The sequence below is a fragment of the Spodoptera frugiperda genome, chromosome 15 (assembly GCF_023101765.2).
Source record: "Spodoptera frugiperda isolate SF20-4 chromosome 15, AGI-APGP_CSIRO_Sfru_2.0, whole genome shotgun sequence".
Taxonomy (NCBI): Eukaryota; Metazoa; Arthropoda; class Insecta; order Lepidoptera; family Noctuidae; genus Spodoptera; species Spodoptera frugiperda.
In genome coordinates, this window is record NC_064226.1 from 8,593,545 (window position 1) to 8,616,060 (window position 22,516).

At 34.5% G+C, this 22,516-nt stretch overlaps 4 protein-coding genes across 4 annotated transcripts; 2 read left to right on the forward strand and 2 right to left on the reverse strand.

Moving 5' to 3' along the window:
* Positions 1-487: 487 nt before the first annotated feature.
* On the reverse strand, positions 488-9,699 carry LOC118276012 (ras GTPase-activating-like protein IQGAP1). The gene is made up of 14 exons (XM_050698730.1): positions 9,475-9,699; positions 9,090-9,343; positions 8,757-8,834; positions 8,396-8,540; positions 7,230-8,312; positions 6,175-7,010; positions 5,220-6,082; positions 4,876-5,101; positions 4,540-4,704; positions 4,105-4,284; positions 2,973-3,113; positions 2,434-2,587; positions 1,926-2,319; positions 488-1,847 (listed from the first exon to the last, which is right to left on the reverse strand). The coding sequence occupies exons 1-14, from the start codon at positions 9,518-9,520 to the stop codon at positions 1,484-1,486; spliced, it is 4,929 nt and encodes a 1,642-aa protein (XP_050554687.1). The 5' UTR covers positions 9,521-9,699; the 3' UTR covers positions 488-1,483.
* A 1,979-nt stretch (positions 9,700-11,678) lies between these two features.
* On the forward strand, positions 11,679-13,616 carry LOC118275628 (uncharacterized). Its single transcript, XM_050698739.1, has 3 exons — positions 11,679-11,770; positions 12,433-12,874; positions 13,033-13,616. Exons 2-3 carry the CDS (start codon positions 12,483-12,485, stop codon positions 13,268-13,270), a joined length of 630 nt encoding a protein of 209 aa, XP_050554696.1. The 5' UTR covers positions 11,679-11,770; positions 12,433-12,482; the 3' UTR covers positions 13,271-13,616.
* Positions 13,617-13,904: 288 nt separating this feature from the next.
* On the forward strand, positions 13,905-18,644 carry LOC118274287 (GPI ethanolamine phosphate transferase 1). Its single transcript, XM_035591753.2, has 12 exons — positions 13,905-14,233; positions 14,323-14,778; positions 14,916-15,046; positions 15,238-15,437; positions 15,705-16,188; positions 16,277-16,452; positions 16,524-16,711; positions 16,936-17,162; positions 17,246-17,439; positions 17,514-17,618; positions 17,975-18,166; positions 18,377-18,644. The coding sequence occupies exons 1-12, from the start codon at positions 14,037-14,039 to the stop codon at positions 18,620-18,622; spliced, it is 2,796 nt and encodes a 931-aa protein (XP_035447646.2). The 5' UTR covers positions 13,905-14,036; the 3' UTR covers positions 18,623-18,644.
* Positions 18,635-20,237, reverse strand: LOC118274300 (CD2 antigen cytoplasmic tail-binding protein 2 homolog). Its single transcript, XM_035591763.2, has 3 exons — positions 19,870-20,237; positions 19,309-19,621; positions 18,635-19,181 (listed from the first exon to the last, which is right to left on the reverse strand). Exons 1-3 carry the CDS (start codon positions 20,056-20,058, stop codon positions 18,685-18,687), a joined length of 999 nt encoding a protein of 332 aa, XP_035447656.1. The 5' UTR covers positions 20,059-20,237; the 3' UTR covers positions 18,635-18,684.
* Between the last annotated feature and the right edge of the window lie 2,279 nt (positions 20,238-22,516).

A 22,516-nucleotide genomic window follows, 5' to 3' on the forward strand; every position in this document is an offset into this window, starting at 1 on the left:
TAGTTTGCAAACGCTATCCACTATTCATAATGAAATGAAGTAATAACTACTGTTTTAATAGTTCGTATTTTACGAAGTTACTTCAAGGTTTAAGAGTTGCTAGAGTAAAAAAATAAAACCAATTATGAATTTTCAATGGTGAGCCTCATTTATTTAAAAAAACTTGAACGTGAGTAAATTGTACTGCTAATTATTACAATAGTATTATTTTAGGCGGTAGAAACGGTAAAATTCATTTCCAGTTTCATAACTTTTGGTATATACAGCAAAAAAAACAGTTATGTTTAAAAATAAGTATTATAGTTGGGCTATTACAATCGTGCGAACTGTCATAAGTTATTTTTATCAGATGTCTCCCTCACTCATATGCTAGTTTCTTTTTCTTTTAAAAAAAACGTTGCCCCACATTAGGATTTTCTCCTGTGTCGTAGGTGCGTTTACAAACATACAAGTTCACATGCACATGACACCCAGACCTGAAACAACAATTTGTGGATCACACAAAGAGTTGCTTCGTGCGGGAATCGAACCCGCTACCCGTTGCGCGGCAGCCAGTTGCCCAGCCACCGCACCAACCGTGCAGTTGAGTGAGATAGTCATATTATTTTGACAAGACTGTTCGTACGTATGAAATGGCCCCACTATAGTAAATCATTGAAAATAAAAACTTATACATAACTAAATGTGTTAGTAAAGCTCTTAGCAAGTTAGAATTTTAACGACATTATGTACTAAGCTATGTTTAAAAATCATACGTAAATAATAATTAATTAATTATACATTATAATGAAAAGAAATTACATATAATATTAAAAACCAATGATATTCGTAACAAAATGTCACATTACTTAACAGGTAGTCAATAAATATATAGAAAATATTTGGTATTATAATACTTCATTTGAAATTTTGAACTTTTGGTATTATTATTATTACAATATGGTTCCCTTTGTAGGAAAGCTTGTGATGAATACATTAAAATTGAGTTCATGTCGCACATGATACAATCACATTACAACCTAGCAAATTAAAATGCTGTAAATAATGTAGGAATTGACTGAAGTTACTTTAGCATAAAATGTAACGCAACCATACACTAAAAAATAATACCACCAAAGATCCTCGAATCAGTTACTACACAACTAAAAATAAGTAAATTACTAAATGCTAGGTTTTACTTCATGAATCAGATTTTAATTTTATTTCATTAAACATTAATTTGAATTTAAACCTGAATCTTATTTTAATGTCATCACATCGACGTAAAGTTAAAAAAAAACTTAACGTTAATAATTTTTAAGTCTAAATTCAATCAATTTTATTGTTACAAATACTAGAATGTTTAATTCTAATTTGTCCGCATTTCCTACGAGTAAAGAGAGCACTAAGAATCACATCCGCGACACGAAACGACATTACTAAAACACTAGAAAAATATCACTGATATTCCAAAATGAGGCCTTAGTTGTACATGTACTTCTGATTAATTGGATTTACCATAAAACTTACTATTCAACAAAAATATTAGAAGATTAACATTAATTTTCGCTTTGCCAAACATGTCCATAACAGCGCAACCCTCGTATTGTTTCTGAAGCAGATCCTGTATGTCAACTTCGATAGATTCCATCTCAACACCCATGAATTTACCTTTTATAGTAAACACTCCATTGTGATCAGTTGGAGTGATGTCAAATTGTACGTTTTTGAATTGAGATGGAGATAGACCATCGATCTCTAGAAGTACACCTCTTTCTAATAGTTTCGCGCCTGAATACTTAACTGTTAATTTCGATTTCAATTTTTGGACATCTTTCCCTGATCTTCTTAGACACGCGTGGACACTCCTGTAAAAAAAGTATCTAGAGTTAATCTACTGTTCCATATTCAAGTTAGTTATTTTATTTCTTATTGTTATTACTTACTTTTTGCCAGTATGAAGGTTAGCTAAGCATGACTTTATGTACTGATCATAAGAATGGCATTTTTCTTCATAATACTTTGTTTTTTCTTGCAAACTTTGTTTTGTACGCGTCAGGGTTGCTAAAGCTCTTCTTTGGGCCTGTCTGTATTTGCCTTTGTTACATAGATCAAGTGCAATAGAGGTTATTAGTGCTTGGTAGCCATCTTCTCGGGTGACATAGCCTTCGTCTTCTAGCATTTGCAAATTTTTGCGGAGTTTAGCGATATGTTCCCGTAACGTCATTACTTCGTCCTGTCGAGCCTGCCCCGAGTAGATACGTCTTTGTATTCTTCCAGCGTACTGTTCTTGCTGTTCCCTTGTAGTCCCAATACATAAAGCTTCTAGAAGATGTTCGCCTAAAAGGTTGTATTAGTGGTTAGACGTATTTCAAATAGACACACAATGTATAATAGTATTTTTTTGTACGAAATTCATTCATTCAAGAGCAAAAAGAAGAAAATGAAACTTACCATTTAAGAATGGAATAATAGACACGCATAACTCCTTCGTTTTGATGAAGAGTTTGTTTAAATCAGTCAAATTATCAGAAGGCGCCTGGAATTTATTTGTAAGAGCAAGGCATACTTCCAACCTTGCATTCTCTTCAGTAGTATCTCCCATTTGCTACAAAAATTAGTCATTTAATATAGTAAAATAGAATAAATACCATTAATTAATAAAGGGTTTACTTTTTTCTTACAGTTAATAAATAATCTATGATATTATTTGCATAGGGACGCGGAATCAATAGAAGGTTGGTCGTATTTATAAATTTATTCAAGAGTAAGAAAACACGGAGGATTTTAACCGCAAAATAGACTGTTAGAATAATGACGGACCAATGATCTTCCCTTCGGATTTTTCGAAGGGAGGAAACAGAGAGTGCCACTTTTTTCCGTACACTCTTAATTCTCTAGGTCTTTGGTTAAGACACTCTGGCCACCATAATGTAAATAAATCGGGGGACATTATTATAGAAAAAGAAGCGAGTATCGCTGTTGTTACATACCGTATCAACGTCTCTGGACGCAAGCTGGGCGACCGTGGGCACGTCTCCCAAATCATCCAACAGCTCATTCAGTCTATCTCGAGGGTCAGGTGCTATTATATCCTGGTACTCGATCAGAAGTGCGTGTGTGTCCACAATTTCCTAGAAACAATGAAACTCTTATATAACGTGACTTCTTCATCCTCGAAGACTTGTGCAAATCGTGGGTGAAGAAATGTTAGTTTTAATTATTTTTATCGCTTTACTCACGTAACTGTTAGTCGCGGAATGCTGCTCATAATTTTGAGCCCCTAGCATGGCTTGAAACTAGTCGAGTTTCTCGTCGAGTTACGTGAGTAAGCCGATAACATAATAATTAATTTAGTATGTCTCAAGAAAATTATAAAAAAAATCTGAAGTAACATGGAGTAGGTATGGGGCTCATAATATAATATAGCCAATGAATCACATTTTTACACACGCCACTTGGGGATTAATTGATGTTAAGTTATGTATGAATTAATCCAGAAATCACTGATAATATTAGATTCAAAATCGCTGAATGATAAATTAGTTATCGCTTAGATAACTTTGTTTGTTTACTTGTTGATAAGCTTGTGATGTCAAAGAAACCGAAAGAATAGTTTTGTTATTGTATTTTTAAGTACACCACACTATATTTCAAAGAGTACATGTCAGCGATGGGCAGCTTATGAATATAAACGGTAGTCGTTATAGTCAGAGGTAAATAACGTGTCGTACATATTAATTTTGGGACACAGGAAATAACTGGTCGGATTTTTTAAACTATGACAGACAAATATTTGGGCCTTAGATCATATTTGCCGTGCGATGACGACAGAGTGGAATACATTTGTCACCACCTCACATTCTTGCCAGATGTCGTAAGAGATAAACTTAACCATTTTAAACTCCGATGACCAACCTCTCCTGTATAGAGAAAATCCAGGTCCTACAGAGGACTGTCATACTGTTCATACATGATGTAGGTTACATATAGTATGGTAACTAAAAGTATTGTGTTTTGAAATTTGTAAAAAACGAAATTGACATGTGGTGGGAGGCCCCGAGTTGCTATATCGCCTATACTTAAATCCGAAACTGGTATGATATAGACATAGTGCATACATACCTGCACTGTGATATAAATGTGAGGATGATGCAACATAGTGGCTTCAGTATACTCGTCCACAGCGAAGTATTCTTCAAGAGTCGGTCCGCGGCAACATCGCCGGAATAACTCCTTCATTTTCTCATGGCACTCCACGATAAATGGATTCAGGCAACGTAAATGACTTGATTCCTCTCCAAACTATAAGAATATAGAAACAGAGGAATGTAAAAAAAGTCCTTGAATAGATAAATAAAAATATTATAGAAAAGAAATCCCTTCTCGCGTCTTTTTCTAAAAACGCAATAAAGTTAAAACTGTTAGATGGATTGTTATACGGTTTTAATCAATATAAACCCCTAGTGTGATTAAGGTTTAGTTAGATGTACAATTTATTACGACTGACCACGCAATGAAAGCTGCTAAAAATATAGTTCCAAAGTAAGCCACCCTTACCCCTTTCTTAGCAGCAGAGAAGTGCAGGATTTTCGCCACAGACGCAAGATTTTTCCGTTGATCCGTCGTAAGTCCAGTGCCATTTGGTAAATTGATGATATGAAATGCGTCAGGTGCTACAATGGCTGCATTTAGGAACTGGTAATATACGAGGTTTCCTATCACCTGAAACATATAAGAAAATTGATACTTTCTGGACACGCATAAAACAAAATAATCACGCCTTTATTTTGCAAAAAAAGTACTCATTTTAAATGCAACATTTACTTTTGTAATTTAGTAAGGTCCCACATAGAAGCCAAGTAACGCACATTTTAGAAGATGGTATCTGCTTACCTTTAGAATATCTTTATCAGGTGTGTGAGGGAATTTCGAGGACAGAGCTCTGTGTAATACTCTCGCCATATATGTTATACAGAAGGGTAAAAGTTCTGTGGAATTTATGATTTCATCTAAAAACATAGTAACTATTGTTTTAAGTTGAGTAAGAGCTTTCTCTAGTCGAGATTTTACTTCGGGGTAAGTTAGGGCTTCTTCTTGACTCACAGTGTAAGGCAATTTTCTGTAAGGAAAATAATTAAGTGTTAATTATATCAATAACCTCCAATACAAATATAGTATTTTAAATCTTAGTTCTCCTTAAATTAAGGTCGGTTTTCATCTAACATCAGTATACTTACGAGATTTGTCCTGTCTTCATTTCAGTTTCATTCCTCCAAGCCTTATAAATCTCCACAGGTCCAGTTTCGATGTTCAAGTTTTTATCTTGAAGCATTTTGTTCACTAACGGTCCAATTATAGTTTGTAGGCTGTTTAATCCGGACAGTTGTCTTGATAGACTTACAGCCATTTTGAGTACTAATGGCGTCGATGCGATTATATCAAAGGGTTTCACGACTTTACAACTTATCTCTTCCTCTAGGGTAAATCTAAATAACTTCAGTAATAAGTATTCATCTCTAGCATAAGCACCAAAATTGTATAAACTTAACACTACATTCTGTAAGAAGAAGTTAGTCTTGTTTTGTGGTATACAGAATAGTAGCTTCGATAAATAGGTGGGATTCGTTTGTAGCTCATAGAAAAGGTGTTGGTATCCATCCAATAGCCTTTTACTTTCTTTGGTGAGCGATTTCAATCCTTTTACAGCTGTAGAAACTGTCATTAGTGTACCTGTACCATCAGGACGTTTCTCTAAGACGAGTTTAGTCATAGAGTTGTGTTTCACTAAATTATTTAACTTGAGTCCATGGGCAGCTACTTCTTGCAAAGCAATGCGATTCTGGACTAGCAGACCAATTTTCAAATCCATATCATCTAATTGTTTCGACAGTTCCTGATTTTTCCTTATCGACTGAACCACTTCTGATTTTAAAGTTTGTAATTCTATTTCTCTGTCATAATCTTCAGTTGAAAAATCTAACATTGGTATGAATTTTTTAACCACTTTTAGTGGGGGGTTGTTGGAGTAGAACAAGGCCGTAAAGGCTTCCCGTGCGCGGCGTCCTCTCCAAAGTGCTTGAATTTTTATTATTTTTGGTTCCTGCAAAATTCCGCAAGCAAAATTATTATTCAGTATCACCAGTAGATATGTTATTTGTATGAAACAAATTAGATTAACCATTTAAAGCTTACCTGTACTTTATACCACGCCAATGGATTTTGTTTCCTTTCCCTCTTCAATTTGGCTTCTATAGCCTTCATTTTTATCAAAGTTCCATATTTTCTTTCTATCACAACTCTCCTCCACCAAGCTTGGATTTTCACTATGTACTCCTCATTTTGTTCGAAAAATTGTAGCCTCTCTGAAAGAGCTTTTCTTAGCAAATATCCTCTGCAGTAGGCTTGAAGTTTAATCACTGCGTTTTCTATAACCATCTGCATGTATTTATTAACGTGATGTTTGTTAGTTTTGTCAATTATACTGTTTACATCTTTCCTTGTTAAATAACGAGCGTAAGGCACAAAGTCTTTGGGTGTCGACCAGCAGTATGTGTATGATTCCACATCTATGTACACTGTATTACCAGCATTTGTATGGCAAACAATCCAGGGACATATGTTATGCCCCTTCTTTTTTAAGGCCTTATAAAACATTTGAAAATAGACATCTTTGCAAGAGCTTTCAAGCATGCCGGAGGTAGAAAGAACTGGATGGCTTAGAGCATTCCAAAACTCTTCCACATCATTCTTGATAACTGCTAAGTTTAGTTGAACCAGTGACTCAGTAAGTTCTTTAACATTTTGAGATTCTGAATTGACATCATTAACAACTTGTACAATGTCCTCAAGCCAAAGATTCTGAGATTCCTTTTGAACAAGGACCTTTTTTAACATGCGTAAATACAAATGGCTTTCTTCTTTTCGCAATGGTGCCCCTAACTTCAAACAGGAGTGTTTTAGTAACCCCATTAGAGTGGCAGAGTCCTCATCTAGTACAGCTTTATTGACATGTTCTATTACTGATACCACTGTAAAGAAATTATTATATGTTATAAAAGGAAACAGCTATTTACCTTATTATTACAAGTACTTAGTTATTAGAACTCCCTCTGCTCAATTTTTAAAGCATCCTTATGCAAGAAATATAATTGACAGAATGAAGACGAAAATGTTCACCTCATTCTTTGAAATATTAGACAAAGATATTTTTGATTAGAACAATCTAGTTACAATATAAAAATACTTACATTCCTCATTGTCGTCATCTTTCATGTTCACCATATCTATCGAGTCTCTAATGTCATCCAGGGTGAGCAATGGGCAGGCACACTGTTCCCTGATCTTCACTTGCAGGGCTGTAGCTAAAGCCGATAGGTATCGTCGGCGGCAATGGGTCCGCAGCCCCTCCAGGTGCAGCTGTTTTGAATTGAGAGCATTCCACACACCATTATCATCACCTCTGTCCACAGCTTCAGATATAGACGCTATAGCTAATAAATACGAAACAGAAGCAGCAATTTCACTCTCATTCAAATTCTTCTCTAATTCAAACTTCTCCAATTTCATTTCTTCATACAACAGCGGCACAGCAAACTTATTCACTTTAAAATTCAACTCTAAATGAGGATGATTTAAGACAGCATATAAATCATCAGGTGTCCCTTCATCTAATACTCTATTTACTTCATTGATAGCTGTTTTATGGTCTGTATGCTCAACTGCCTTCTGATTCCCCTCATTAATAATGTTTTGAAATATTTTGTGCCAATTTGTAACACTTTCCACATCAACATCTTTATTGCATTCATTGATTTCTTTAACAACATCACAGTAGAAATCCAAATTACGGGGATTGTAATTCTTAGTCTTGACCCAATTTTCATTAAATATCTTGTCTATAGTATTCACATCACCATTCTGAGAGGCTGAACATAATTTCTTCCACAAATATTTGTAGTTGACCGCAGTTATATGACCTTGTATTTCAACAACAGTGAGTAATTCATCATACTCATCAGGTACATAGCTATCATTGAGTGAATGATTGAGGGCTGCCTGAATCTTTTCATATTTGGCTGATTTTAATACTTTTTTGTACTCATCTATTAGTCTATTTTGAACATGTTTCAACTTCAACTTTGGGTTTAGAATAGCTGAAGTTATTGACTTGTCTGTGTCCAGCAAGTTGTTCAGCTCAACAACAGCATCATGCATTGCAGCACCATCGTTACCACTGTTGTTCTTTGATAGAATCCCTCCAATCTTTTGAAATGATGGAAGTGGATGTTCACATTTTTGCAAATCTTTTGAAACAGAATCCAATTCTTCATCTGAAATTAAAAATAATAACAATGAGCTCTATAAATAACACAGTCTACACAACATATTTCAATGACTATTATTAATGTTATACCTGTGAATATAGCTTTCCCGAATACATCATGGATGAGTGGTGCCTTGCCGAGTTTAAATAAATGAGAGCTAAGAGCATGTATGCAGTATATCACTCTTGGCATGTTCTTTTTGTCATAGATATCGGTTGTCTCAGGCTGGAACGTCTGTAACATGGGAATACATACATATGAATGCATGGGTCTACTGTACAGTAACTAAAGAAACTTTATGGCACAATAAATATAATAATGGGATTTTACTATTAAGTATAAAGAATAATAGTCTTAACACAAAGTGTGTCTTATGTGCCACCGTTGGTGCATAACATAGTACATATTATTATGTCAAGTTCAAATATGCAATGGGTTGAAGGAGTTTACCATAGGCAGCTCTGTCTGTTTTAACACCTGTAGGAACTTGTTAATATTATCTGTGTGTTTGAATTGAAGCCCCATTATCTGAAAAAAGTTAAATGTTAGAGAGTAACATGTTGTCATTTTCCTATTTAATGGCCATTAGGAAACAGAATAACAGGTGGCTAAATATTTTCATGCAATAATATACAAGTCTATTATTGAATGAAAACATTGTGTATTCAACCAGATGAATTTATGTCTCAAAAATAAAATGCCCTGGTATCATACCCAACTATACCAAATGCTAAGGAATTTATTTGTTATTATTTAATTAAATAATACAAATTGACTACTCACCTTATACCGTTTTTGTTCAATATCATAGATTTTGTTAATAGGAAGCAAGTCTGGAGAAATAAAGTTTCCCAACTTAGCTAAGTAAACTCCGTTGCGTAAATTTTCTTCGAATTCTGTTGCTGGTGGTAGTTTCTCTCTTAAACATGCTTCCATCCAAGTTTTAGCTTCTTCCAGTCGACACAGATATTCGTAAGCAATGGTCCTTTGTCTTATGGTGTCCATCTCTTGTCCCGTTTTACGAATATCTGAATCACCTAAAATTTCGGTACGAGTAAAATTTAAACAACTTATAAAACAAAAACAATAATGAAAACATAACCCTCCTTCTGGCGCAGTCGGGTAAAAAGTATTAATTAAACTTAGCACGTTATTAAAATAAACTCACAGTCGTCAATTTTTCCAATTCGTATTTCGTCAAAGTCCTTCCCCATGGTGGTAGATTTCTCACAATAGATATATCTTTTGATATTTTCATTTAAAACAACACAGTTTTACTTATTTCGCGTAATGCTTGTAAGTAAATAAAACAATAGTAATAGTATGTTTGAAATTGAAAGTCAATCGCGAAGTACTAGGTATTTCAAAACAAAACGGTTGTACAAGATTATTTATGTTCGTTTCATTCAATTTTTTGCTCTATGGTTGTCTTTGATTTCAATCCTTTGTTTTTTCTTGCGATCGCAATGTTGGATATTTGACTTTTGAGTCTTACTAAACTAATGATTAGTGAAACATTTTTTTTTTATTGCGAACTTGATTGTGAATTATAGTAATACTAGCTTCTGTGAGCGGATCCGCCCGCGTTCCCGTGGCATATGAGTTATCGTCGGGTTGGGTCTGGGTGTAATGTGTATTTGTAAACGCACTTAAAAATTAATACCTATCTTAAATTATACACTATAAAATATTATTTTATCGTTTTATTTAAAAAAATATATTACACTCAACGTAAACACCGTGAAATTACTTAAGTTACATAGTTTAAATAAGAATAATCATTAAAAATAAATCGTGTTTGTTGACTGAATGTCGCTTAAAACCTCTGCATTTCCAGCATTTAATAAGCAAAATAATTCTCGTTCTTGAGTATCTTTTAATTTTTTTAATGCTATATCTGTTGGTATTTTTTCTTGCAATGATTCTTCTGGAAGGAAACCCAATGTAATGTGTGCTCTGCGGAATTGTCCAGCAGTAAGCCAACCACGGTCACCAGGATCAAAGCTTTTAATGATAGCTTTCAAGTGTCTGGAAATTAGATTAATAGAGAGGTACATTATATACATCGATAAAAACGGGTTATTTGATGGTAAGCAATTAGCATCGCCCTTGGGTTACCCCACGGAACACCAGTGGCGCGAAGTTACAAATATGTAACCTACTTTTCAAATGCCTGGTCTTTAAGGGTGGTATTATAGAACGATTCTTAAGCCGAGATTTTTTATCTCTTCTCAAGTACATTAGAAGGACAACATAAAAAGGGATGCTAAAGCATTAAATCCGTTGCTAACTTATCGGAAGAATGAACAGAGATCTCCGCTGAGTATCGTTCTGTAATACCGTACCGGCTTTAGTTTTGAAGTGCTAGTGACAACCGAGAATAAAATACGGTATTTCTGTTGAACAAGTAAGCGCAATAAATTAGTTTTACGCACCTCTCTTCATACAGTACTGGAGGTTTTCCATAGCCCGAACGGTACAACATACATTGCTCTATAAGGTTTACCAAATAGTTCACCGGGTCAGATGGACTTGCAGCAATTATTTTTACTAAAAGAAATCTTATAAGTTCAGGAATACGACGTTCACGTAAATACTCTTCTGTGCGTGAAACTAAGGACAACATCCGTTGCTTGTACTCTGGAATGTGCACTTCTTGAGACGGTTCCTCACTTAAAATACATTTACACAATGGTATTTGCGAAGAAGAATCGTCAGCAATATTGTCGGACATTGTAATAATTTGAATACGATCATGATGACCGTGAACAGAACGTTTTTTGTCCATTACAGTTAGCCTATTGCCTCGACTCGTGCAAAAGTTAATACTTATCAAGCGATAAAATACCTAAGTATCTAAAATATGTAATTCTCTCCTTTTTTCCAATTCTCCTATTCGTTCCAAATTTATTTGAAGATGACTGAGCCGATACCACAGTACAGTGTGGAAAATGTCATTAGGAATTGAACTTTAAATTTAAATAATTGTCAAAAAATATCCAACCAATATTTTTGTGACTTTATGACCCTCTAGTTGCGACCTCATTGCTGTTACCAGGGAATAAAATCTCAGTATTGCCGAAGAGTATATTACTTGAATGTTCAATGTCGTTGTCGATACTAAGCAGGTGCTTTTTTGTTCTTTTCTACTAGCACAACAATATTATGATTACCCACTTTGCTTGGATAAACTTTCATGTTTCACTTTTGTTTTCCAAAATATTTATATGATCTAGCTATTGTCTAGCCTCTAGCTATAATCAATCAGTACCTACTTACTTTTTGCCTAAATTCTTTGAACAAGACAAAACTTCAGCGCTAGTGATTTTTCCGATACTTTTGCCCACAGAGCCTTTGCCTATGCTTATTATACTCTTTGTGCTTACCTTCATTTTCATTTTCATTGACATCTACTTATTTACTTTTCAATTCAATGACAATTTATATTTATTCAGCTAGTCGAGGTTTGCAAGCTGGGTTTTGAATTTAATTGACCATAATCATCCACAATGGAAGATGAAAATATATCAAACGAAATTATCTTGAACTATGAGATTCACCAGTTAACTCCTGTACCTTCACCCGCTACACCACATTCCTTGGTTTCGCAGCCCTCGCCTAATCCAACTGAGCCTGTATCAGTATGCAAGTGTCTATTATCTCCTGAACCTGAACCAGAACCAATTATTTCAGAACGCAAGAAAATTATGTTTTCAGCGGTAGCTCGAACAGAAGGATATTTACGTGATCGACGTATTCCTGAACTTATAAGATTCCTTCTATGTAAAGTTTTGGCAAGAGATCCTGATTCTAACGTATCTACTTTTTTGTCGCAACTTTTAGAAATGTTATACCGTGCTGGTCACGGAAACGCTCCAGTATTGTTTGAAGACAGGTAAGAAACTAAGAACTAGTACTAATTACTAAGAACAATAAACAAAATTATTGACCGAATAATTATTTTTAGTTTCATACCAGGAGTTTGCCGTGGTAGGGGTATGTTTTGGGTGGGTTATACTTACTCTTTGTACTTACCTTCATTTTTATTTTCATTGACATCTATGTACTTATTTACTTTTCAATTCAATGACAATTCATATTTATTCAGCTAGTCGAGGTTTGCAAGCTGGGTTTTGAATTTAATTGACCATAATCCTACTCTGCTTTTTGACCACAATGGAAGATGAAAATATATCAAACGAAATTATCTTGAACTATGAGATTCACCAGTTAACTCCTGTACCTTCACCCGCTACACCACATTCCTCGGTCTCGCAGCCTTCGCCTAATCCAACTGAGCCTGTATCAGTATGCAAGTGTCTATTATCTCCTGAACCTGAACCAGAACCAATTATTTCAGAACGCAAGAAAATTATGTTTTCAGCGGTAGCTCGAACAGAAGGATATTTACGTGATCGACGTATTCCTGAACTTATAAGATTCCTTCTATGTAAAGTTTTGGCAAGAGATCCTGATTCTAACGTATCTACTTTTTTGTCGCAACTTTTAGACGACTGCATGTTATACCGTGCTGGTCACGGAAACGCTCCAGTATTGTTTGAAGACAGGTAAGAAACTAAGAACTAGTACTAATTACTAAGAACAATAAACAAAATTATTGACCGAATAATTATTTTTAGTTTCATACCAGGAGTTTGTCGTGGTAGGGGTATGTTTAGCATTGTGCAGGTACCTACTTTACCATTTTGGTCACCGTCTTTTTCAGGCATTTGAAAGCGATTATCAATAGTTTCGATCCAGGTCAACGAGGATGGCTTACAGTTGGACAAGTACGCAGAGCTTTTCAGACGTTAGGCCTTACTCCAGATGATGATTTACTTTATGATAGAACTCCAACCGATATAGTATTGCAAAGTTTAAAGGAAAAACAAGAGCTGGAATTATTCAATCTTTTGACTGCTGGAATGAAACCCTGGCATGCTGATGAAGTTAGTGAACCTTGAATGCTGAACCAAGACTAAAACGTTATATTTATATAGTATTGTACTTAGTTTCATAGGACATATTTATTTGAATAATCTTTTAGCTTATTTTAGAGATATGTTAATTTAGTTTAATGTTTAATTTTACCTACATTGTAATTGTTTCCAATGAATTAATAATTAGAGTTCACAGGTGCAATGAAAATACACGGAATATATTTTAAGATGAGAAAGTATACTTTATCGATTTTTTATATAAAAATGTATAAGCGCTTAGTGAAAATTTAGTTTTTAACTGTTTTAGTTTGTTAAGGTAATTATATTGTAACATATTTTAGAATTAAACAATTACTAACATAACATTTTACGCACTCTTTGAATTAAAATCAATACAATAAAATATGTTATGACAAATAAATGATCAATCTATCTAATGAAAGAATACAAAAGGAACCTCACGAAAGAAATTTTGGAGATAAGGAAGCATCTGCAGGTATTAATTATGTATTTATCGTAGTTAAGAATCAATGTCCCCTTATAGACCATTACCTATTAATTAGGTATTTAAAATATTCGCCTAAGTATGTCAAATCAACTATATATCACCGTCCATCCTTAATTTTTCAATGACAAGTTCAAGCTCTCGGTATCAAGTGTCAAGTTGTCAAAGTCAGCTGTCATGTCAAAGTACATTAGATTTGTTTACATTTTTGGCTGATTTCAAAAAGTTTATGAGAATATAATGTATTTTACATAGTTTAGCCCGAATTAGTTGAATAAAGTGACGATGTTTGTTCTAGGAATTTTTTTACACATTACTTTCTTATTTTCTATATTTGACATATATTTTAAATCACCAATTGTTAAAAATGTGACCCCTTATCAGCCCCAACATGAAGACTTATCAGAGAGACTAGTTCTTTTCATGGTTGATGGACTAAGAGCTGAATCATTTGTTAACTACACGACAATGCCTTATTTGAGGTAGGTATTAAATCTTCACGCATTTCAGACAAGTTAAAAATAAGTAAATGAACTAGAAAATAAATGTCATACATCTATCATATTTTCAGGTCTGTAGCAAATAATTATGGTAGATGGGGAATCTCCAACACTCAAGTCCCGACTGAGTCACGTCCGGGCCATGTGGCAGTAATTGCAGGTTTCTATGAAGACCCGTCTGCTGTAGCCAAGGGATGGAAGGAAAATCCTGTAGATTTTGATTCAGTTTTCAATCAAACTTCTTACACATGGTGTTGGGGTACTTATGACATAGTGAATATTTTCACCAAAGCCAATATTGATGATCACATTGTGGTACACGAATTTGATCCTTATGACCAGAGTTTTAGCACAGATAAAAACACTACACTTCTGGATGCTTGGGTCTTTGACAATGTAAAATTGTTTTTCCAAAAGGCAAAGGATGATGAAATACTGAAAGAAAAATTGAAAAGTAATAAAATAGTATTCTTTCTGCATTTATTGGGGACTGATACATCAGGACATACCCATAAACCAAAGACTCCGTAAGTTTATTATTCAAATGTTTTGTAATAAAAAGTCAAGATTTCTTTACTTGCCTATCAGTGATCTTCTGTTTGTTGCTTATTAATTTATTAAGTATATTAGAATAATATAAATAAAAAAATACCTCTCATTACAGGAACTTCTTGACAACATTGAAACATGTTGATGAAGGCATACAAGAAATTGAAAAAGTGATCAGAGATTATTATAATGATGATGGGAAAACTACCTTTTTGATGACATCAGACCATGGCATGACAGATTGGGGTAACACTTATTTATTTTTTGCTGTGTATGAAGAAATTTTTAAGTGACTGTAGGGTAACTGGTAATTAGTGAACGAAATTTAAACACATGATTGTACTCATGATTGCAAACAACTATGCCAAAGAAACTTTTTTTTTATACATTAGTTTTATTTTTATTACAAAATAACAAAATTTCGCGCGCTTTTTTAGGTTCTCATGGTGCTGGAGATGATCATGAAACGAAAACTCCTTATGTGATATGGGGTTCAGGTATAAAGCAAGCAGAAATGACGCAACTTGATCCTGAAACAGATGGACTGTCTTTAGACCACAGACTGGATATCAATCAAGTGGATCTATCTCCTCTAATGTCCACTATTCTTTCTATTCCGGTACCTGTTAACTCTAGAGTAAGTTATTCTAAAATGAACCTTATGTGTTTGGCTTACCTTGTCTTTTATGTTCATATTGTAATGCCACTTTATAGTAGTTATGACTTCTTATGACTGGGTTAGCAAGAATACAGCCAGTAGATGCATTAACAAGTACTTATATGTATAGAATAATAAGTTGTTATGACTGTTCTCACTCTATTAACATGCAACTACTTCACCAATGTGATGTCATGTAGCTATTGTTTTATAGAAGTGTGAATAATTAATTGTTATGTATTCTAGGGGAAACTAACAACAGAACTGTTTGATATGACCTTACCTAACAAAGCTAAAGCTATATACAGTAACAGTAGACAATTAGCATCACAGTACAACAAGAAAAGGCTTGATGTGGAGGAACATGCTATCAAATACTTGTACCAACCCTATGAACCATTTAGCAAAGAAAAATATGAAGAAGTTATTGAATTCACTGAGAAACTCCTTTCAGAAGAAGAATATGAGAAATTGATACTAATGAGTGAAGAAATTATAAATCTAAGCCTGTCTGGATTGAAGTACTATCATAATTATTACCAACAACCTCTTCTAGTACTAGTGACTTTATCATTTTTAGGATGGATAGCATGTCTACTGAAAGTGTTGTCTGAACAAAAGATTAATACTCAAACAGCAACAGCTAGCTACAAAACATCTTCAAGAATTTTCAGAGTACTGAATATATTATTTTTCTCTATGTGCTGTTTATCTGTCTTCTTAGTATATGGTAAGGTTTCCTCTCTAATTTTTTTGCCTACATTCTGAGTGTTTCTTGCTAGATATTTTATATTTAATTGTGTGAATATTGGTTTCAGCACAAAATTTACCAGTCCAGTATTATTTGTATTCCATAATGCCTCTTGGTTTGTGGTGGTATGCTTTGTCCTCTACATCTCTATGGCTAATAGGGCTAAACCAAATGAGAAGAAACAGGAATATCCTTCTATTATTACTTGAGATTTTAAGTTACACACTGGGTTCTGTTGCATTGGTAAGCAGTTTTTTAAATGTACTTGAAGTTATATTAATTTCTTCCTCTTCTACTCAAGTACTTATTTTCAGGGACTGTCCTTCACATATAGGTGGATGTTGAGCATACCACTCCTAGGTATGGGTTTGTGGCCATTCTTTTCTTCAACAAGAAACCATTTAACTAAACCAATACTCATTGCTTGGCCTGTTGGGTGCTTATTACTAAGTGCATTTTCCTTCATGCCTGTTGTTGGAAAAAATGTTTTTATTGAACTAGTGTGAGTATTTTAGTGATTACATTAATTTTAGATACAATGTTGCTTTAACTTTCGTGAGACATACTAAATTAATTATTATGTTATCGGCTTACTCTAGTAACTGTTTGTACAAGGAACTTGACTATTTTCAAGCATGCTAGGGGCTCATATTCAGCAGCACATGTTGAGTAGAATTCTGCATCAAAAATTGTTTACTAGAAACTAATAAAACCAGTTTTTTTCAGCATTACAGCTGGCGTTATATGGTTGTTTTCTATTGTGATCTACATTAACAAAATTCTGTTACCACTATGTCATAGAAAATATGAGAATAAAACAGAAATAGTATTATTTGTGATACAAGCAGTATTACTTGTTGTATCTCTACATAATATTTATGTGCAATCTATGAGATTTGAACAAGGCACACCTGTGTCATACTTTTATCAAGCTGTAGCTTGGTTCATAGCTGGTAAATATCTATTATTATAATTTTCCAGTTATTTTCATTATAAATTATACATTAGTAAGACGAAAATGATATTTGTATTACAGGTACATCATTAGTGTTACCTCTACTATTTTCAAGAAGACTGATTTGCCGTATTTTGGCTATAAACACATCAATTTTAAACTTCTATCTCTTATTATCTGTTTCCCATGAAGGCCTATTTATAGTTACATTGATTGTCAACTTGATGTGTTGGATATACATCGAAAGTAAATTGCTACACATAAAGAATTCAAAGGTAATATTCTATTTAGAAAGATTTTTAACTGCACATTGCACTAGAAATATACTTTAATTTTAAATATTTTATAGCTAATAGAAAGCAGTTTTGAAAATGAGAACAATGAAAAGATCAAGACTATCACTACAATTGAAAGAGAAATTAGCAGTCAAGATTTCAGAAGAGCTTTCTTTTTTGTATCCTTTTGAAACAAATGTATAATGCAATAGTTTGGGTGGCTTTGATGCAGATTGGATATAGTTTCGCTCAGAGATTTAGTAACAGCTTAGTCTTTTTTATGAGGCGGCTAAATCATCCCATGTCTTCTCCCGCCTTGGGGAGTGTCAGACTCTTACTGATTAAAAACCACCCCGTGCCTTCTCCTGCTTTCAACCAGAGTCCTGGTTACCCATTACATTGGCCGCAGTTCCAGAAGTATCAGCATTGTCTGGAATACCAACTTGTTACTTTTAATGGCATCGCGCGAACTTTCTAGCCGACGACGCTATTAAGAAATATTATTTGAATAAAATCCTTAACATTTGTACATCAGATTTTGTACATAATACTAGCCTTTTTTGGGACTGGTAACATTGCATCATTGAACTCATTTGAAGTAAGATGGGTGACATGCTTCATAACATCTTTCCAACCTTTTGTTATTACAACACTGATATTATTGAAGACTCTAGCACCATTCTTGAGTGTGGCTTGTAGTTTTAGAGCAGTACAACATTTAACTAAGGTAATACTTATTTTTTTATTTATAGCTTAGTAAGCTTTTATAGTTGATAGCCTCTTTGGTAAAGTAGTTGTAAATATGATTGCAAGAGATATCTGGTTTGATTACCAGATTTTATGTGATCTCTGATTTCCATTTTTGAGGGTTACATGTGATGTTATATATTTTTAATGACATTATTTTATGCGCTAATATTATCCATTTTCATTTCAGGCACCAACTGGATATTTGATAATAATTGTACTGATATATTCCAATTTAATGGGCATACAGTTGCTGTACAATGTGAAAAACACTGGAAGCTGGCTAGAAATTGGTACCTCCATATCACAGTTTGTTATTGTTCAAGTTATCACACTATTTATTGTTTTAATTAATCAAATAGCTAAATTGTTAACTGATATCAGTATTTATAGTTTTACAGATAAGTTATTTAAAAGTCGAAAGAAATATGTTTAAATTAAATATTGCTTCTGTTGAACTGTTTTATTTAATTTTGTATAAGGTACACTGTACATGATTTACATGTATAATTCAAAGTCTATTCTGTTGGATGTGTAGAATTGACTGTCTTCCCCTTGTTTTCTTACCCAAACACCAGTTTTGAAGTACCCTTCTGATGACCATTTCTGCATTTGCTCAGTAGTGTGTGGCCCTGATATTTCATCATCATTCTGATTCCACTTGAACTCCCATTTCAATTCTGGCTCTTGTTCCTCCTCGTTTTTGTTTTCAGTTTCTTTAGTATCAGTGCTATTTTTATCCAACACACTCTTCTCCTTCTGATCAAAATCATCAGCATACATATCTAAATCAGCATCATCATTTTTACTCTCCTGCCTTTTTATGATTGTATCAATTTTCTCATAAGTTTCCTGGTAAATGTCCATGTTACCCAATTTTGTGAGAATTTGGTTTGCTAGCTCTGTGAGTCTTGTAACAATTTTACTGTTCTCATCAACAATACCAGCTTTTTTCCTTTTCCAGCGCTCAGCACTAGAGATTTTTGAACTTGCTCCTGTGGAGAGACAAATAAAGCGTGTCAATTGTGATCTAGACCACTGATAAGAAGAGAAATTTATCAAATAACATCAAATTTAACCTATATAATTGTAAATTGTAGTGCTGCTATGTGCTTGACTTACCAAGACGTTGGAGGGTTTTTGCAATTGTTTCTTTGGGCTTCATATGTTTCAGGATTTCTTTGTAATTGTTCAACAAATCAAACTTTTCTTCCGGTTCTTCATCTTCACTACTGGACTCATCTCCAAGTCCTTTATTTTCATCATCTTTGTGCACTTTGTACTTGTCTTCTGGTCTGCCCTTGACTTTAACCCAGTCTATGTTGTCAAGCCATCCATCTCTTATCTCTTTCTCTTTTTTCCAGTGATAGTGACCCTGGTTATCAAAGTGACCTTCCTCAAGCTCCTCTTTCATGTTGAACGGAGTGATTGTAATCTGTAACATTAGCAATATAGTTACAATCAGTAGTATAAAATATGGTGTAAACTTACATTATATAGATATTCTTTATTGGTGTCATTTACATTCGAATACTTAATCTATAGTTTGTTATTTTAGGTTATCATAATGCTATCCACATCTAGCCTTTTCAAGTTAAAGAAATGTTATAGTACTCTCTTGAACCTTTATTTTATTGTTACAATTAAGATTTTTAACGTCAAACTATGAATGTAGGTACTCACTTCACCTTCCATCCCACCAGTTCCATCTTCTTCGCCTTCAATGTCATCTGCATGAAGAACATTGTTCCTTTCCTCTTCAGCACCGCTATCTTCTTCGTCAGAATCTAATGAATGCTTTTTTCCTTCAGTTTTCTTCATAACTTGCTCAGCTTCCATTTCAAAAGCCTCCGAAGCTGGTCGTTTTGCCATTTTTTATATCGTCTACTAAGACCAACTACAAGAATATAACTATTTTAAACTATTATTAGTAGCAACATATAAGTAAATAAAGATGAAATACTTAATATTATATTAGAAATATTCACTAAAATTACGCAAATATAAAATGCTTAATGCTTGACGAATTGACAAGTTTGACAATTGATAACAACAAACAAGTTGCTTTGCTTTTTTACTTCTTTTTCATAATCTGACATAGATACTAGTCTTTTGCATTATACTTGTTGTTGCATTGTCCTCTATGATTAGGAAAACAGTTGTAGTCTCGGCGTTAGTCCGTGGCGTCACACATAATTTTAAAGATTAAAAGCTTAAATTTCTGAACGCAGCCATGCACATTGGCAACACTGCGTCTGCAACACTAATTTCATTCGGATTTTATGTCACGTAACGGCGTCACGTTTTCCCACCTTTTTACCATTTTTTAGTTAAAATAAGTGTTTCTAAAACTGTAATATGGGAAAGATAAAGTCGGAGTCAAGATCTAAAACTGCTGAAGAAATTGAAGAAACTTGAAAAGGAACTTTTGAGCTCCGATTCGAGCGATGATGGTACGAAAATGGCCGGCCTTTCATCTTTTGCAAGTTTGCAACAAAGTTTATAGCTTCGCTATGCAGCAAAACATTTAACGCTACACCGTTTAAAGAACGTGTGTTTTTACTTTTGTGCCTGGGCGTCTTGCGCTTTGCATGTGTATGTGTATAAAGGACGCGGCGACATTTTGCTATTTCATGCGCGATAGATACTTATGTACAAGGAATCGCACGAGCATTTACAAGGCCGGTTATTTTCTAGCAAGAACTGGCCTGACCTGTGGGACGTCCTGCGGGGGCGTACGTGGTCTACAATGGCTAAGTTATCAAATAATCAACCTCTGGGGTGTTCTGTGGGAGCACACGCGGTTGAGTCTTGCTAAGCTATCAAATAATCAACCTCTGGGGTGTTCTGTGGGAGCACACGCGGTTGAGTCTTTATAACCTTCAAGGGAAGTTCTGCGGGAACTTACATGGTTATATTGTGATGTGGCGAAAGCCACATGCTGTACCATACGCCACATGCTGTACCATAAGTCACATGCTGTACCATAAGTCACATGCTGTACCATAAGCACAGCTTGCATTGTGTTTTACTTCCAGAAACTGGAAAGACACCATTAACATTATCACACTACATGGAGGAAGACATTGAAAATGTCCCTCCGGATAATGAATGCATAGAATTGAGCAATGCTCAACAAAATGATACATATGTACATTGTACAACAAGATGTAAATGTGGAAAATATAGAATCTTTATGAGAATTACCTGAAGTCTTACCACATGAAGAGATGTTGGATCCTCAGGTAATAGACATATAAGGTGTGAAGTCACAGCTGGTGAGAGTAGGAGGAGAGTTACACAAACAAATAGCACAAAGGTGATTGGGGGAATGGCATACTGATGAAAATTCACCGTTCTCCAACATGAAATTAATGGTGCATCTTTTGTTAAACCCGGAGGTAAGCACTACAATCAATGATTAATAATCCCAGAAGTGTGACCAAATGATACAAACAAAACAGAAACAAACCTCAACAGCCTTGGCATGTCTGGGTTCATGTCTTCAAATGTGCATGAGAGATAATTAAGGACATAGATGGATATCATTAGAATACTGAATGATGCTCCAATCCTACTCTGTGACTATAAATTTAGATAGAAAGAGACGTAAGTCCCTCCTGTTATCAGTTATAAATAAAAATGTGAAAGATTTTCTATTGCAATCTGGAACAGAAATCTATCTATTTGGTGAAGATCTAGGAGAAGAGATCAGAACAGCAAGATCAGTCAAGAGATCTGGTCAAGAACTGAGGTGGCTGAAACAAAAAGGTTCACTACAAAGCGAAGTACATGGGTGCCTCAGACAGGTACTCCTAAAATAAATAATAATAAAGCTTTAAACTGGCGGGGTCCTCCTCAGGCAGATGCTAAAAAGAGGGGGGGCCGTCACCCAGAACACCAGCAGCAGTCAGGACCAGGGAGAGCAAGAGGAGTCAACCTCAACGCAAATGAACCAACAGGTGAGTAGACTTAACTACCACTTAAATAATTGAAAACTTGATAACTCAGGATCCAATTATTCTCAGTTGGGTTGCGGGATACTCAACCCCTTTGTGTGATAAACCACACCAGAGTTTAACTCAAGATCCAATTATTCTCGGTTGGGTTGCAGGATATTCAATCCTTTTGCATAGTAAACCATACCAGAGTTGTACTCAAAATGATAGGTTTTCTGAACTAGAATCTTTACAGATCACCGCAGAAATTAACCAGTTAAGTACTTGCTATGAAAGCAATACAAACTTGCAAACCTGTAAAAAGATTCATTGTGTTCACCTATTTTCCTTGTTAAAAAGAGCAATGGAACTTTTCGTTTTGTTCTAAGTTT